The following is a 15,375-nucleotide window of genomic DNA, read 5'->3' on the forward strand; positions in this document are numbered from 1 at the left end:
TCTTTAAAATTGAAGAAAAATAAAAATTATAGACAATTTAATAATTACATGTAGCGTGAATTTTGCTCTTTTTACTTCATCCTCAAAGCCATGTAAACAAAGTAGGAAACCCTCTGTTGGTGTGGAAGCCAGACTTGTAACCAATGACAGGTTGAAATGCCTCTATGAGTCTTTTCGACCCCAAAAAGGGTGGATAATCGTGGCTTACCACCAGTTATTCCTCTTTATAAAAAAACAAAAAAAAAAAACAAAAAAAAAAGCAAAAAACCATGTAAACATAGTAGGTATCTTCCTCATTGGCAACAAATTTCCAACACCATTAATTCTCTCATTTTTTATAACTGATTACACTTCCCATTTTAAAAACAAAAATAAAAAAATGTCGACATACGCAAAATGTGGAGGCATATGCTGGTATATGTTACAATATTATTTATACAACATGCTATTTAGGTGAACTATAATACATAACATAGATGAAGTTTGGTTTCTCAACTTTTATGACTAATGTTTGGTTGCAACTTGCAACACCAGGAGTCCAGAAGTCCAGAAGTCCAGAAGTTCAGATTGCCTAAAGGCACTTGGCCTCAATTTCCTCAAGAGTAAGCCCCTTGGTCTCTGGGACGATGAAGAAAATGAAAACTAGAGATGCCACTGCTATTGCTCCAAATACATAAAACAATATTCCAGCTCCCAGCAATGCCTGTTTCAATCAACGTCAATATTCGTAATTATCTCACTCACGACACGATACAAGAACGAACATCCCCAAAGACAATTTAATTAACAAAATTCCAAAAGAAATAACACGGCTGGTAATCTTAATTACCTTTAGAGGAGAAAATGCAAATGTCACCAGCGCATTTGCAGCAAAATTCACAAGCACTGCTATACTCAGTCCTCGCCCCCTTAACCGTAAGGGGAATATTTCTGATATCATTAGCCAACCAATGGGACCAAAAGATATCTGCACAACAAGTTTCCATGGGTTACACTACAGAACTAAAACCTATCTAAAAAGAAAAAATGTACGGTATACAACTTCTGATTACCTGATAACACCCAACATACAGCAGCAGAGCAACTACAGCTGCAACCGGTGCATTATCAAAGAAAAGGTAATACGATCCCAAAAGGAATAACGAGATGACCTGTCATATGAACAAAGTACATAAATTCCTCATGATACTCAAACACTCGGAAGATAGTTGGTTCTAGTCTTACAATATACAAAAAATGAATAAAAATGAAAACATCAACCCAAAAGAAGCCTTACCATCCCCGTAACACCTCCTAGTAGTAGAGGTCTTCTCCCGAGTCTATCAACAAGAAGAACAGCTGCTCCAGTCATTATCAACTACAACAAGAAAAAGATTGAGTCAGACATATCTGTTTAGAGAGTCGACTTCTTCAACAGAAATAGATGAACACTTTTCAGCAGGCCAAAAACAGAAAAGTTTTTAAACCACGTCCGGATAAATAGCATGGCATGTCATTTGGAAATACCTTGAAAGCGCCAAGTAAAATTGAGACCCGTGTTGCATCAGACGCTTCAGAGAATCCTGCACTCTATTATATTATATGGGTTATGGTGAGAGACATTTTCCTACGAAACCCTTGTAAGGGATAATCTTTTCAACCAATGTCCAATCTGTACCCCAGATCTAAATTAGCAGGGTACCTGAAAAATCGATGCAGCATAGTACAGCACACTTGGTTGCCCTGTAATCTGTCATAGTATAGAGATGCCATGTATAAGCCAAAGATTTCAACAGATCACATCATATCATATTCCTTTCCCAACTGAAACTACCTGTTGGAACAAGACTAATCCAGCACCAATCACAAGGGCCTTCAAGCATTTTCCATGAAACATCTCCCCTAATGTAGCTTCTTTCTCGTCACCAACATAAGCAAGCTCAGCCAGCATCTCATCTACGTGTTCAGGAGCTGAATCACCAATGGCTCTACCCCTAAGCCGGCACAAGCAACTGATTGCAGTCTCTTTTAACTCATTCATATTTCCTCTCCCCTGTATGGCCCGCAGAAGCATCCATCTAGGTGATGCTGGTAGCCACCACATTCCAATACCCATAATTATTGCCAAAGGGGCACTAACGCCATACATATAGCGCCAACCAGCTACTATGTCAACTAAAAGGCTACCAATTCCATAACCCGCCTGCACAAAATTCAAGTGCTTATGATTTGCTGGCCTTCGTGAATATACAAAAAAATAGTAAGATAAACTTTTAAAGAATAAGCTACAAAAAAGAGGAGCAAACTTGAAAATAGCTTTTAGTTGGCTTCATTGCATATCACGGCAGAAAAAAAATTCATAGACTCTCAGATGGAATGTAGAAGAACTTACAACCATCCCAAGTACAATGAAGAACTCTTTGAGCGATATTAGGCGACCTCGTATAGCACTTGGAGCTGTCTCAGCAATATACATTGGAGCTGCATGCATTGCCTAAAAGAGAAGAAATTGAAAATTTATACATCTCCAGTTTCATAGAAGGAGCTAAGTATAGCTTTGCATTGAAAAAAAAAAGCATTCTATTCATTACCAGTCCAATTCCTATACCATATACCAAGCGTCCAATCACCATAACAGGCAAGTTGGGTGCTACTGCTGTAACTAGAGCTCCAAGAAGATACAATAAAGCAGCCAAAATCAACTCCCTCCTTCTTCCTTCATACATATTAACCATTCAAACTTCATCAGTAGTGGAAGACGTCATCAGTTTTACTTGTATAACTTGGAATGTATTAGAAAAAAGGTGAAACCTCACCTAAGAAGTCAGCAATGTTAAAGGCCATCAAAGATCCAATCAAGGCCCCGTATAATGAGCCACTGGTCTGCAAATGAAACAGGTACCAACTAGATACATTAATCTTCTCTGAAGCCAAAGAAAGATGCACAAGGAGCTGGCATAACTAAAAAGAAAAAACACTCATAGAGTTTTCAGTGACAGCAAGGAAGTTTAGTTATAAACTTACTATGAGACCAATTTCCACAGATGATAAGTTGTACCATGATACTCCGCTTAATGTGGCCGACTGCATTGAGTATGTTCTAAGTGAATCAGCAGTTACAAATAAAGTACAAAGAACGCACTATATGATTAATAGCTCATGTATACCTCTACGGAGATTGTAGCACATGATGTTGCACCAATATCATAGCCATATAGTAGTCCTCCGAGAGCTGGGAATAGAAATCTGAAATCATCAAGGAGCAGTGTAGAGCCAGAATAATGTGATTATCTGTAAAATTTTCAGTCTAAACAGAAGAATAAAACAGCTAAAACCGAAAAAATACTCACGGTAGGATTGCGGCAATAAGAGAATAGTTTTCTGAATTGTGAACCCCGTTAAGAAGTGGCTCCTGTGTGTCGCCAATTTCACCTGAAGACTTGCCCACCTGAAAATTGGCAATGAACTAACAACTTTGAACGGGGCAGATATCTAAAACAAACAATCACACTCAAGCCGGTATTGTTATCAAGCGACACATGTTAATGTTCTTAATTGTCAGCGGAATCAAACAGAACACACATGTTAAAATGTAAAAGGAACCAAGAATTTGCATAGGTAGAATCGAACACTAGTGACGATGAAGAAGACAAAATCCTTGTCATTTTCCTACACTTTGTCAGGCATCAAACTCGAATTGAACTAATCATTAATAAAACACCAATACCAAAAGTACCAAAACCCCAACTCACAAAACCAAATTATACAAATTTTCAGTTTTATCAAATGGGGCCTTAAAGCTTTGTTCTTCCAACAGAATTAAACAGTATAAAATCCAAATAATCTTCTTAAATTTGTTTTAATTCAGCTGAACGATTCGTAATACGTTCCATAAGCACAAAGAGAGAAGGAAATTAGAAAGTACAAAAAAATCAAAATTGAGGGCAGAAAAATGAAACCTTTGCGAGAGAAGAGAGCGCGGGTTGCTCAGGATCGGACGCCATTGCTGCCTGCAGCTCACCACACCAAAGAGCTCCCCAGAAATTGAATTAAATGGAGGTTGCTGTCGGCGTATGAACGAATACCAAACGAAATTTAGGAGCTTTTTTTGGTTTGGTTTTTTAGGGTCACGTGGAGATCGATAGAGAAGGTTATCGAAACTGGCAAGGGAGATAAGAAGAAGTCGTAAATAAAACAGTTAATATGCTGTTAGTTAGGTGAGTCCAAAATGCGGTTGCAGTGGTCATGCAGAACTGAGTCGTGACTCGCGACTCAAAAACTGACTCAAGCAGAAACAGATGAAGGAGGTTGCTTTGCTGCGAAGGCTTTCTTTCGTCTAATTATTTTTAATTTTTAAATCCCACTTGGGTTTTTATGAATGAGAATTCTATCTGATTCTTTTGTGAGGATTATCTTTAAAGTCTGTTACTTGTACATTATATGATCAAAAATTATTTTAAATATTATTATTTAAAATTAAACATAAAAGTTTTTTTTTATTTTTTTGTCAAACAATAAATTTTGTTATATTAGACGTTAGATTAGTCATCGATAAAGTTTGAATCCACATTGTTATGCAAGGGCCAAACATCTTTCGACCTCTATGATAAAGGACCACTTGCACATAACCAAAAATTGACCGCATGATAACGAATCGGCGTTTATCGGTTAATAGAAGTCGTGATTAATTAGCTTACCTTTACTCTCTTGCCTTTTAGTAATTTTCCATGACAAATTTGGCACAAGGCCTTTTCTGTTTATTTATCTGGTCTTTTGGATAAAAATTTGGCACATGATTTTGAAAGGGAATTGTTATTAACACTCCAAATTCCTTATTATACACTTTAAACTTTCTATATTTAGAAAGAAAAATACACTTATGAATAGTATAAAATGAAACTTTTAGAATTATAATAACACTTTTCCTTTTAAAATAAAGAAAAACTAATAAAAATGGCTTAAAAACTTTGAGTTTTAACGATAATGACAAAATAAAGAATAAAGTGAATAGTACTAGAATTGACTATTTAATGTAAAAATATAACTTTTCGTTAAAATAAACAGTATCAAAAAAATTTCGTTAAAATTCTTTTAAAATAATTGCAAATGCATAGTATTAGAAAAAATGTAGCAGACAGACTGGCAGTGTCTGTCGACTGTAAGCTTCTCCTTCACTAGCTTGTTAGGGAGACTCGTGGAGAGTTTGAGCTCGCGGTCTCCACTTACCGGTCCATTCCACTCCCATCAATTCAGACAAATCCTTTCGCCAAGCTTACTTATTTGAAATTATCGGACAGGTCATGAATCGGTAGAAGAAAAACCGAGAATAAGAAGAACCGGGTATATCATAAACGACACTCCTTGTCACTCCGTACATGTATGTTTCTGTATTGCCATAACCCAAATCAATGTGCAATCCACCTACTTTTTCATTCATGCTCTTCATGTCTGCTCTTTTTATGTATCTGGTTCGCTCAGCAACGGACATTTCAGCCCTTGAGAACAACACCAATTAGCACTAGCAGTGCTCAGTGCACATTGCTACTACTCCTACCGTGAAACACAACCCTTTTGAACTGATATTATTCACCCAAAAAATCAAAATACCAGCATTTCATTGAACTATGAAGTTTTTAGGACTCTTCTCCACACGGCAAGCATTCCAAAAGATTCACAGCTAACACAAGTACAAGCCATTTATTAACTGAATACACAGCACATTAGTGCCAAATCTTTTCCAAGTTTGAGCACGTACGTGCCACAGAAACAACTCACTCCTTCTTGGTTGGTTCCCAAGGTTGGTACCTGGTCCAGTCTCTCTGCCCTGGATTGAGGCTGTGGCCTTTGGAATGGTAAATAAACTCATCACCCTCCCCAGTGAAATTTTCTTTGTGTTCAATGCCATACCTCTTTGGTTTTAGCATCAAAAGCTGCAACAAGAATTCATTTGTTTGTAAGCTACATGTAACAAGATTTTCACAGCATACACGATCAAATATTTAGAAAGGAAGCAGGACTGGCCTCATCTCCTGTATGATCAGTTATGTAGTGCAGCCAACCATGCCATTCTGGTGGTACTTGAGAAGCGTTGTAGCGACTCTTCTCTGCATATTCAACCCATCTGTGTCTTCCTGTAAAATCCCTCTGGTCAATTGTTAGCTGTGAGCATTCATACCACAATAACCTTGAAGCAATGCAAAACTTTGAAGAATGGCATCTTCCCAATGCATCAAAGAGGAAAATTAGAACAGTCGTTATATCTAACTCATGGCTGTAACTCGCATGGATGTGGTGAAATTTTATATACCAAGGCATGTAAGCATCTAATACGAATTGTCCAATTGCACAAAAACCCGCTAGGAGGCTAGCACCATTAATTTCCTTGCATTCTTATAAAGAAATATGGGACCTTTGTTAAAATTTGTTCAGCCTACAAAAGAGTCGAACCATTTTACCATGGGGAAGAGGAATTTGCACACTTCCTAGGAAACTAAAATTATTTCTTTACCTTCTTCCATAACCTTAGGAATATGGACAGAAGATTTGAAAAGATCCATAAGATTAAGATTTGTTTCATGATTTGAATATGGCTTGTTCTTGGAAACGATAGTCGACACCAATGTCACAACTCCAGTGCAATATAGTAAAGAATATTTTTATGCTAAAGTAAGAAAGGCATCAGAAGGTGGGGAATGAAGAAAACACTAACCATATTGAGTGTCAAGCTTCTCATAATATTTATTGCCAATGTTATCAACACCTACAAGCCTTGCCCCAATATTGTGGATCTTAGTTTGCCTACAGCATCAAACAAAAAATTGCTAGATATGCTAAAGAAACAAAGATGACCAACACAATTAAAAAATGAAAACCACAAAGAAGCAAAAGTAATCCCTCATTCCAATGTTCATTTTCTTTACAAGAGAGAAATTGTTAACTATATCAGACTCCCAGAATTATGAATAACTTATCCTTATGGGGCTGTTGCTTTTTGCAGCATCCAAGTAGCAACTAGCCTACCGGTCACAATTCAACGTTTTAACTTTTATGTTCTCTTCGAATAACATGGCATATAAATTTTAACACACGTGACTTTTTCTGTTTTTCAAGATCTTTACTCAAAATATTAACACTCTAAATATCATGTAAACACGCAGTATGCTTGTTTGTCAAGGATTTCAAGTAAAGGGGAAGTAATGTGACTTACGTAAGGTTTCCATCGAAAATACAATTTCTGCAAGATTTGGAACAGTATAAACAGTCAGCACGGTATAAAGATATAGGATACGAAACCCAAAAAAGCAATTTAAGAGCCATTCAACGAGCTACTAAAAGACGTCTCAGTGAACCATGTACATCAGAAAGTGCTCCAAAACAATAATTATAACAAAAGATATCGTCCCTGAGCGCCAAAGAGTAAAGCATTTGGACAAAAGGTTTAGCTTTTAATCTGTTTTCCTTCCTACATTTTCCTACCAAGCCAATAGATATAACATCAGAGAACAGACCAACAAAATTTTCTCATCCCGCCCAGCTCAAGAGCTGTTTGTTTCAGCACCTCTTCAACTTTTCGGACTTCCGAAAATTATTTCTTTCTTCAATGCAGCAAAAATAAGAAAAACCCAAATCGAAAATTCAAAATCTAAAATTGCCATCCCACATTGATTTGTCTTTTATTTATCAGGTACCAAGGAGGACAGATTGGATTCAGAAACATTACTTGCAATACGGAAAACACCAACGATGTTCTTGGCATCCAATCACATACATCCAACAAGAAAAATTGAGATCCTTGACATCTCCAGAAGCATTATATTAACAAAAATAAACAAATAAATCAATTCGAAAAGCAAAGGATGGAGATAGAACATACAAGAAGCCATCCTCCTTGAGCTCCCTTAAGTAGCTGCGGAGACCTCTCTCTCTGATCGCCTTCGCAACGCTCTTTACCACCGTCGCCATTTCTCTCCCTCCTCTCCTCTCTCGCTCTGCAGGGCCAGGCTCTCTCGATCTCAGCCCGTTCCTAATATTTGACGGGCTCGGGGTCGGGTCAGAAAAAAAATACTCGGATTGGGTTTAGTTTGCGTCCTTCACCACGTGGCATTTCCCCATTGGGTCGACAACATCATTTTTGTTTTCATTTTTTAATTTGCCTGACAGCATTTTTTTTTTGTTTTTTTAAGGTTCTGAGAAAATAAAAGACGGGAGGAAGAAGAAGAAACACCAGAAAACCCGAAATTTCAACAGAGCGAACTTCGCAGGTACTCTCAGTTGCTTCAGTTTTTCTATGAATTCTCATTTTTTAAGATGAAATTATTATTTACTTTCTTAAAATTGCTTTCCAATTTTTAATTTTAATGTTGCTTCGGATTTAGGGCTCATTTGATTTGATTGGGATTTCATTTGTGTTGTTTGAAATTCTAGGTCTCAACTCGATGGCACTGTAACGTTCTTAAAATTGAATCTGTTTGGAAAACGCGCATCAAGAAGTTGTTAATTGTTGTCTTGTAACAGCAACCTTGATCGATTAGGTTTGAGGAAAATGATGAAGCTGCAAACCTATGCCGGGATTAGTTTGGTAGCAACCCTAGCGATTGTTTATCATGCATTTAGTAGTAGAGGTCAGTTTTATCCGGCAATGGTGTATTTGTCGACGTCGAAGATCAGCTTGGTGTTGCTTCTCAACATGGGTCTGGTCATTATGTGTACTATGTGGCAATTGACTAAAAAGATCTTCCTTGGATCACTCCGGGAAGCCGAGGTGGAGAGGCTTAACGAGCAATCATGGCGGGAAGTCATGGAAATCCTCTTTGCCATTACTATTTTCAGGCAGGACTTTTCGGTCTCGTTTCTTGCTATGGTTACTGCTCTGTTGTTGATCAAGGCTTTGCATTGGTTGGCTCAGAAGAGGGTTGAGTACATCGAGACCACTCCTTCCGTGCCCATGCTGTCTCATGTTCGGATTGTGTCCTTTTTGGGTTTCTTGCTTGTTCTAGATAGTCTCTTTTTGTACAGTTCTGTTAGCAACTTGATAAGGACACAAAAGGCCTCGGTTTCCCTCTTCTTTTCATTCGAGTAAGTGATCCATCTTAATTATTCTCTTTGTTTTCATTTTGGAACATCCTACATTTTATTTGATCAAACTTTGATAACTTTAGCATCTTTTTATCTGATAATTAATACTGCATTTAGCTTCATTATATTGGAAATGAGTTGAGCAAGTTTATTATGTGGTCGTGGAAAGTGGTTGATAGGGCAGATGATATGATGATCCATTGAATGATTTATGTCGAGTACAAAATGCAATAAGGGAGAACTAATAGTTGTGATGGGATTATACGGAAAGGGAAAGCCTTAGATATAAAAGCCAATAATATGGATAAGTCATCAATTTCTGCATTCTCCAGTCTTTCTCATTTTAAAAATGTCCATGATTTTGTATCCAGGTACATGATACTAGCAACAACAACAGTGTCAACATTTGTGAAATATGTTTTCTATGTTACTGACATGCTTATGGAGGGACAATGGGAGAAGAAGCCTGTCTACACGTTCTACTTGGAACTTATTCGGGACTTGCTTCATTTGTCTATGTATTTGTGCTTCTTCCTCGCAATTTTCACGTGAGTATTCTGTTTATATTTCGGTTTAGATAAACAGCTGTACACACAATTTTTTGCTAAATATGACACAATTTTGGGAATGTTTTGGGCTCAATCTGTGATGAATGCAACATGTTTGGTTCCCAAGTGGCGGAGAAGCTGTGGACCTGAAATGTTTTTTTTTTATTTTTTGCCAAGGTGGACCTGAAATGTTAGAATATGATACAATAGTTGGGCCGAAATCCTATGAATTTAAGTTTTAAGCATGTGGAGATTTTTTCTTGTTGATTAGCATAAGCTGAGGTTATTCTTATCTTGATTGACGTGAAGTTTTGTCCCATCCCAGATACTATGGTGTGCCACTGCACTTGATACGTGAGCTCTATGAAACATTTAGGAACTTTAAGCTTCGCATTGCTGATTACATTCGTTATCGAAAGCTCACATCAAACATGAATGATCGATTCCCAGATGCTACGCCTGAAGAGCTTAATGCGTAAGTTTAAAGTCTCATTAGTTTCAAGTGTTTTATTTTGTAATCATCAAATTCTGCATAGTGGAGTCTTAGTTGTTTATGATGGATATGCAGAAGTGACGCGATTTGTATCATTTGCCGTGAAGAGATGACAACAGCCAAGAAACTATTATGTGGACACCTTTTTCATGTGTCGTGCCTTCGATCATGGTTAGAGCGACAGCATACCTGCCCTACTTGCAGGGCTTTAGTTGTACCTCCTGACAGTGGTACAGGTACAGCTGGCGGACATAGGGCTTCACGGTCAGATGCTCATCAACAGGGTAAATTTCTGAGCATTGCAATTGTTGTTGTGTCTTTTAATTTCTGTGTGACATCGGAAGGTCTGATATTTGGTCATTAAAGGAAAGGCACTTTGTTGTTTTTAATTTCAGAACTTTGTGGTTTTTAAACTTACATTTCCTTTTCCTTCATACATGAAAGATTATTATAGAAGGAAATGAAAAATGAAGGCACCAATAAAATGCCAGTTGGATTTCATGTTTCATGGTCACTCTTTTTTTTCATTCTTATAATATATTTTTTATCATATGGGACTCTGATCTTTTGTTCAGTATAAAATGTGAGTTAACTGATGATTTTAATTGGGAACAGGGACAGGCACAATGGCTCAGGGTGGTGGAGTTGCTGGTGATAGTGTGAGCCAACATGAAGCCAGGCTCCGAGCTGCTGCTGCTGCTGCATCGATATATGAGAAGTCTCATGTATATCCTTCTGCAAACAGACTAGTATGGTAATGACACATTTATCCCAAGTTAGCGTTTACATTTTTATTGTTGGAGAGGTCATATGTTCCCATTGTATTTTAGTTTGTTCCTAGTTTGGTTGTGAGAGTGTGTGCTTGATACATATGATTTGGATATGTTGCACTGCCATAGAATGCTGCGTACTAGAGTCTTACAAACTACGCCCTCTTGTGTGTAGGTCTCCTGGATATGCGGCACTTCCTCAGGTACAAAGACATACGACTGACTCCCCTAATACTGAATCTAGTGGAGAAGCTTCTAGTGGACAATCACAGCCGCAGCTTGCAACCCCTGGTGGAGCTGCAAACTTGTCCTTCTCTCAGTTCCCACCTTACATGTTTGTCCCTGGGGCCAATGTGGCCTATGGGGGGAGGCTGAGCAGTGATCCAAATCTGACAGCTTCTGAGCTGGAGGCCCAGAAAAAGTTTCTTCAGCACCAGATAGAGGTATTAAAGAGAAGATTAATCACTTCTGTTTTGATTTGTGGTCGTTACCCCCATTTTCTCGTGCTTAGTAACTGCTTTTCTTGTACAGATACTGCAGAATCAGCTCCAAGTTTTACAGAAACCAAAACCTAAGGAAAGTGTGGACATGGGTCCAACAAGGCCATCTTTGGATGGCAAAGGAAAGAGCGTTGCAGCTCCTTCATCTGTTTCAGATTGTGGACGTCATGAAGATCGGGTTGATACGTAGACATGGCATAACTTCAGGTATATTGTAAGAAAACAAGGGATGAGAAAATTAGTATAGGGATGGATGAATAACTGGAGTATTGAGTTTGAGCATATTATTGTACAAGTCAACTCTTTTCATCTTTATGAAAAAGAAATTTATCTTCTTGTACTTGTAACATTTACCATTACTGTTCGCGAATGGTATAATTGTGTAGAACTCGTAATGTTGCCTCTATTCTATGAGAGATTTTTCAATTTGATCGAAATACTGATGGTACATCACGTGTTTTTAGATAAATGGTGGGATATATGTGTTAAAAAGTTAATAACTTAAAAATATAAATAATGGGATATGTTTATGTTAAAAAGTTAATACCTTAAAAAATAAAATTTTAAAGGAGTGTTATGTAACGCTTTGAAGAAAAACAATCTTGTATCCGGCTAAGATACCCTTTTTCTTCATTTTTGTTCAAAGCGGGCTGTGGCTTGTTTAAAAAAAAAAATTTTAAATTAAAAATCGTAAAATAGTTGCCTGCTCCTATTTAACGGAGGCAGATTGTCTTCCTTTCTGTTTCTGTTTGAATGTCGTTCCCATCCCCTCCTATTTTATGCGGTTACGGTTAAGCCACGTCAACATTTTATATTGATTTTTTTATAGAGATAATAAGACAAAAAGCAATAGGAATATAAAATATTAACGTGGTTTAACCGTGATCGCACAAATAAGAGGGGATGAAAAAGGCATCCAAACATAGGGCAAATAATCTGCCTCTCTATTTAAACGCCCTCAACATCTTTAAAATTTCAATGCGGTCCTTAAAATGACGCTTTTCCAATCAATGCTACTAGAATAAAAATTAAAAAAAAAACCTGCAGGAGTTTTTAGGGAGAACATCGATGATTGGCTTAGCGGGTTATTTGTCAACTTGGACAAAGGTTGGTGGTTGGTAGTTGATGTTGAAATTTGGGAGCCATATTTTGGACTGGAACTTGTAGTCGACAATAGCATTTTAAAATTATAGATGAAGATAGATTCAGCTCTAGTGGTTAATTTAATTAATAATATGATTGATACTGGTTTTCATTTTCTTGCTAACATCATTAATCATTGCAAATAACTTGTGACACGTATAGCTGAATGCGAGTTAGTGCATGTTTACCAGGAGAAGAATATGATGGTTTATGAAATTGCTAGTGGGAGCTATAATATGAATCTTGGATATCATTTTTTAATAATCCTCCAGACTAGATTGGAACTCAGTTATTTGATAATATGATGTGAGTTTCTAGAACTCGAACTCTATGTAATAACTCTTCGAGCTAGTTTTGGAGGTATCCACCCCCTATGTTACCAAAAAAGAAAGTGATTATAATCTATCATATTATCTTTCAACCATTTTAATACGTGAGAAGTTTTTATTGGATGTGTAGTTCACTTTTTAAACACGTAGAAAATATTTATTGACTGAGTGACGTTACTATAGAACTATGAAGTAATTGCAAGAGAAAATGTCTCCTTCACGGAAAAATGTCGGGTGTCCTTCGACCTTATTTGATGTTTGATCTCTCATAAGTTCATGACCATCGGAGTAGAAGCCTAGGAGTGGGTATTGTGTTTTGTTGACTCATTACCTAACTCCATACCCACAACAATTCACCTTACCTTGTTACTATTTTTGTTTTGGGTTGATCCCAAAGCTCACATCGCAATTAACTTAACATGCTGCAATCTGCATGTTGTGTTAATTCCTCAAATTTCGTTATCAGGTTTAATTTGGACATATAAGATCGATCTTCATTGAGTGTTAATTATGCAAATTAATTTCCTGAAGCTCTAAGCACCAGAAATATAAAAGTAGAAGCAAAGTAAATTGTCTGTGACAGCCGTGAAACCAAAAAATCTGTGACGGCATGAAACGAAAAGTAGTGGGGGTTGGTGGGGAGGGGGAAGGAATAAAGACAACACCTTTTGGGTTTTGTAAGGTGGCAAGGAATAATAGCTGACTAGCAACCGATGGCCAACAAAACGTTCATTTTTCAGATTTTAAATGAAGGAATTCTGATTAGACTATTAATTAGGTGAAACTTGACCTTTCGAAATAGAAAGGTAGAAAAAAAGCTACAAAAATAATTATATTATGGATGAATCAATGTCGTAGTCTTATCGCAGCAGCACCAGATTCAAACCGCTAACTCTGGTCGTATTTGTATAGATATTCATTAGTCCTACGGCAGTTGAGTTAAAACCTAAAGAAACTAACTAGTCCAAATCAAGTTGGACTGGTCAATCTTCCCGTCCCATAGCCTTGAATTTCTTATTGCTCCTGAAAGCATCAGAAAGTGACCAAAAGGGGTGTTATCAAGCTTTTCCAACCTGCAGGTCTCACCCACTCCTTTACTTAGCCTCAGAAGATCAAGCTTTTCCAACATGGTAATTGCATAAAGCATGGCTTTATGCCAATATCCTGGAAACCTAAATGATAAATTAATTCTCGCCAATTCTTATTAATTTTGATTTATGTTAAATCATGAAGAATTAAAAGGGAAGACGATGGACTTGTGGGAAGGAGAGAATGTGAGAGGAGAGAACATATGAATTGATTTTGAGTTTTATTTTTAAATGGGTGTGGAATTGAGTTTGTGAGAGTAGTTTAGATAGTAAATTAGGGTTTAAAGAGATATTAATAGTTTAGTTAAAAATAATATGGGTTAAAGAGTAAGTTGGGTGTAAAGAGAGGTTATATGGATTCAAATAAAATTACTCATTATATGATTAATTATTTAGTAATTGCGATTTTGGCATGAGAAGGAGGATTGAGGGAGGTGGAAGGAGGAGGAGTGCTAGCTACCTTCTTAGTTTTAGATCCTTTTCACCCTCCCTCTGAATAATTGGATACCAAATTAGTGATGATATGAAGCGCAGTGTTTCATGAACACTTCTTACTTAGTATTAAGGTTCTAAAATACGCTAGACTCTAGTCGGGATGTGAGTTGAGACCTAGGCGGATTTAAGTGAATTTATTATATATCGTATATAAGTGTCTATTTATATTGGAATACATAAATTGCAAAACAAAATGACATATAGATTATAAAATTCTAGAACATATTAAAAACATGGGAAACAAGTATATAATGATTGTTCATCCTAGTATTCAATAAGTCTCTTACATTTTATTGAACAAAATAAAACGCAAAATGAAAGTTATCAATTTTCTGTTTAAGTAAGAGTTACAATCTATACAGGTGCCTAGACATGTTGGCAGGCTAGGCGGATGCCTAAGTAGGTCTAGGTGTCATTTCTAAATTTTCAAACGTTAGAGATTATCTGGATGATAGCCAGTCGTCTAGCGCCTAAGCGGAATTTTTAGAACAGTGATTAGCATTGCATTCACTATTAGCTTTAAACTTCACCATTAAATTAATTAATTTTTTATTACATACAATCGGCTTATGTGCTTTTATCTCTCTTATATAATATACTAGCCTTCACGCACGCCCTCATGCACGTGTAGAAGACATTTTTTAAATCACGGCATGTTATGCGTGACTTACACGTTTTAAATGTATTTATATGCGTAAATTGACAAAAGGAAAGTTAAATATTTGAAGTAAATAAATAATTTTAGATTATGCTAAAAGAAACCCCTCATAAACTAATTAAAGCAACTGAATTCACATAATAAAATCGGTTTTCAATCACATTATTGCTAGCTCATTGTGAGGCTAAGTCCACTCTCTCCCCCTTAGTGTAGATAATATCATTTGTTAAAAAAAAATAAAAACAATCATTTGACAATTAATTTAATCACATTATTATCCACGTACGAAAGACCTTT

The 15,375-nt window shown here is 36.7% G+C and overlaps 3 protein-coding genes across 4 annotated transcripts; 1 reads left to right on the top strand and 2 right to left on the bottom strand.

Moving 5' to 3' along the window:
• Positions 1–293: 293 nt before the first annotated feature.
• On the bottom strand, positions 294–4,303 carry LOC137720248 (D-xylose-proton symporter-like 2). The gene is made up of 14 exons (XM_068459289.1): positions 3,939–4,303; positions 3,330–3,427; positions 3,147–3,225; positions 3,004–3,063; positions 2,796–2,862; positions 2,571–2,695; positions 2,372–2,473; positions 1,814–2,182; positions 1,682–1,729; positions 1,507–1,569; positions 1,277–1,357; positions 1,053–1,151; positions 830–967; positions 294–703 (listed from the first exon to the last, which is right to left on the bottom strand). The coding sequence occupies exons 1-14, from the start codon at positions 3,981–3,983 to the stop codon at positions 572–574; spliced, it is 1,506 nt and encodes a 501-aa protein (XP_068315390.1). The 5' UTR covers positions 3,984–4,303; the 3' UTR covers positions 294–571.
• Positions 4,304–5,575: 1,272 nt separating this feature from the next.
• Positions 5,576–8,016, bottom strand: LOC137720624 (probable NADH dehydrogenase [ubiquinone] 1 alpha subcomplex subunit 12). The gene is made up of 5 exons (XM_068459713.1): positions 7,853–8,016; positions 7,187–7,213; positions 6,689–6,777; positions 6,001–6,110; positions 5,576–5,909 (listed from the first exon to the last, which is right to left on the bottom strand). The coding sequence occupies exons 1-5, from the start codon at positions 7,939–7,941 to the stop codon at positions 5,751–5,753; spliced, it is 474 nt and encodes a 157-aa protein (XP_068315814.1). The 5' UTR covers positions 7,942–8,016; the 3' UTR covers positions 5,576–5,750.
• Positions 8,017–8,122: 106 nt separating this feature from the next.
• On the top strand, positions 8,123–11,791 carry LOC137720621 (ERAD-associated E3 ubiquitin-protein ligase HRD1B-like). Of its 2 annotated transcripts, none has more exons than XM_068459709.1 (8): positions 8,123–8,240; positions 8,404–9,054; positions 9,426–9,602; positions 9,928–10,077; positions 10,171–10,379; positions 10,711–10,849; positions 11,041–11,308; positions 11,397–11,791. In XM_068459709.1, exons 2-8 carry the CDS (start codon positions 8,522–8,524, stop codon positions 11,553–11,555), a joined length of 1,635 nt encoding a protein of 544 aa, XP_068315810.1. In that variant the 5' UTR covers positions 8,123–8,240; positions 8,404–8,521; the 3' UTR covers positions 11,556–11,791. The 2 variants fall into 2 exon arrangements, with proteins under 2 accessions (XP_068315810.1, XP_068315811.1); XM_068459710.1 differs by having other exon boundaries at positions 8,134–8,240; positions 8,494–9,054.
• Positions 11,792–15,375: the final 3,584 nt, after the last annotated feature.

The sequence above is a fragment of the Pyrus communis genome, chromosome 16, assembly GCF_963583255.1.
Source record: "Pyrus communis chromosome 16, drPyrComm1.1, whole genome shotgun sequence".
In the NCBI taxonomy this organism is placed as follows: Eukaryota; Viridiplantae; Streptophyta; class Magnoliopsida; order Rosales; family Rosaceae; genus Pyrus; species Pyrus communis.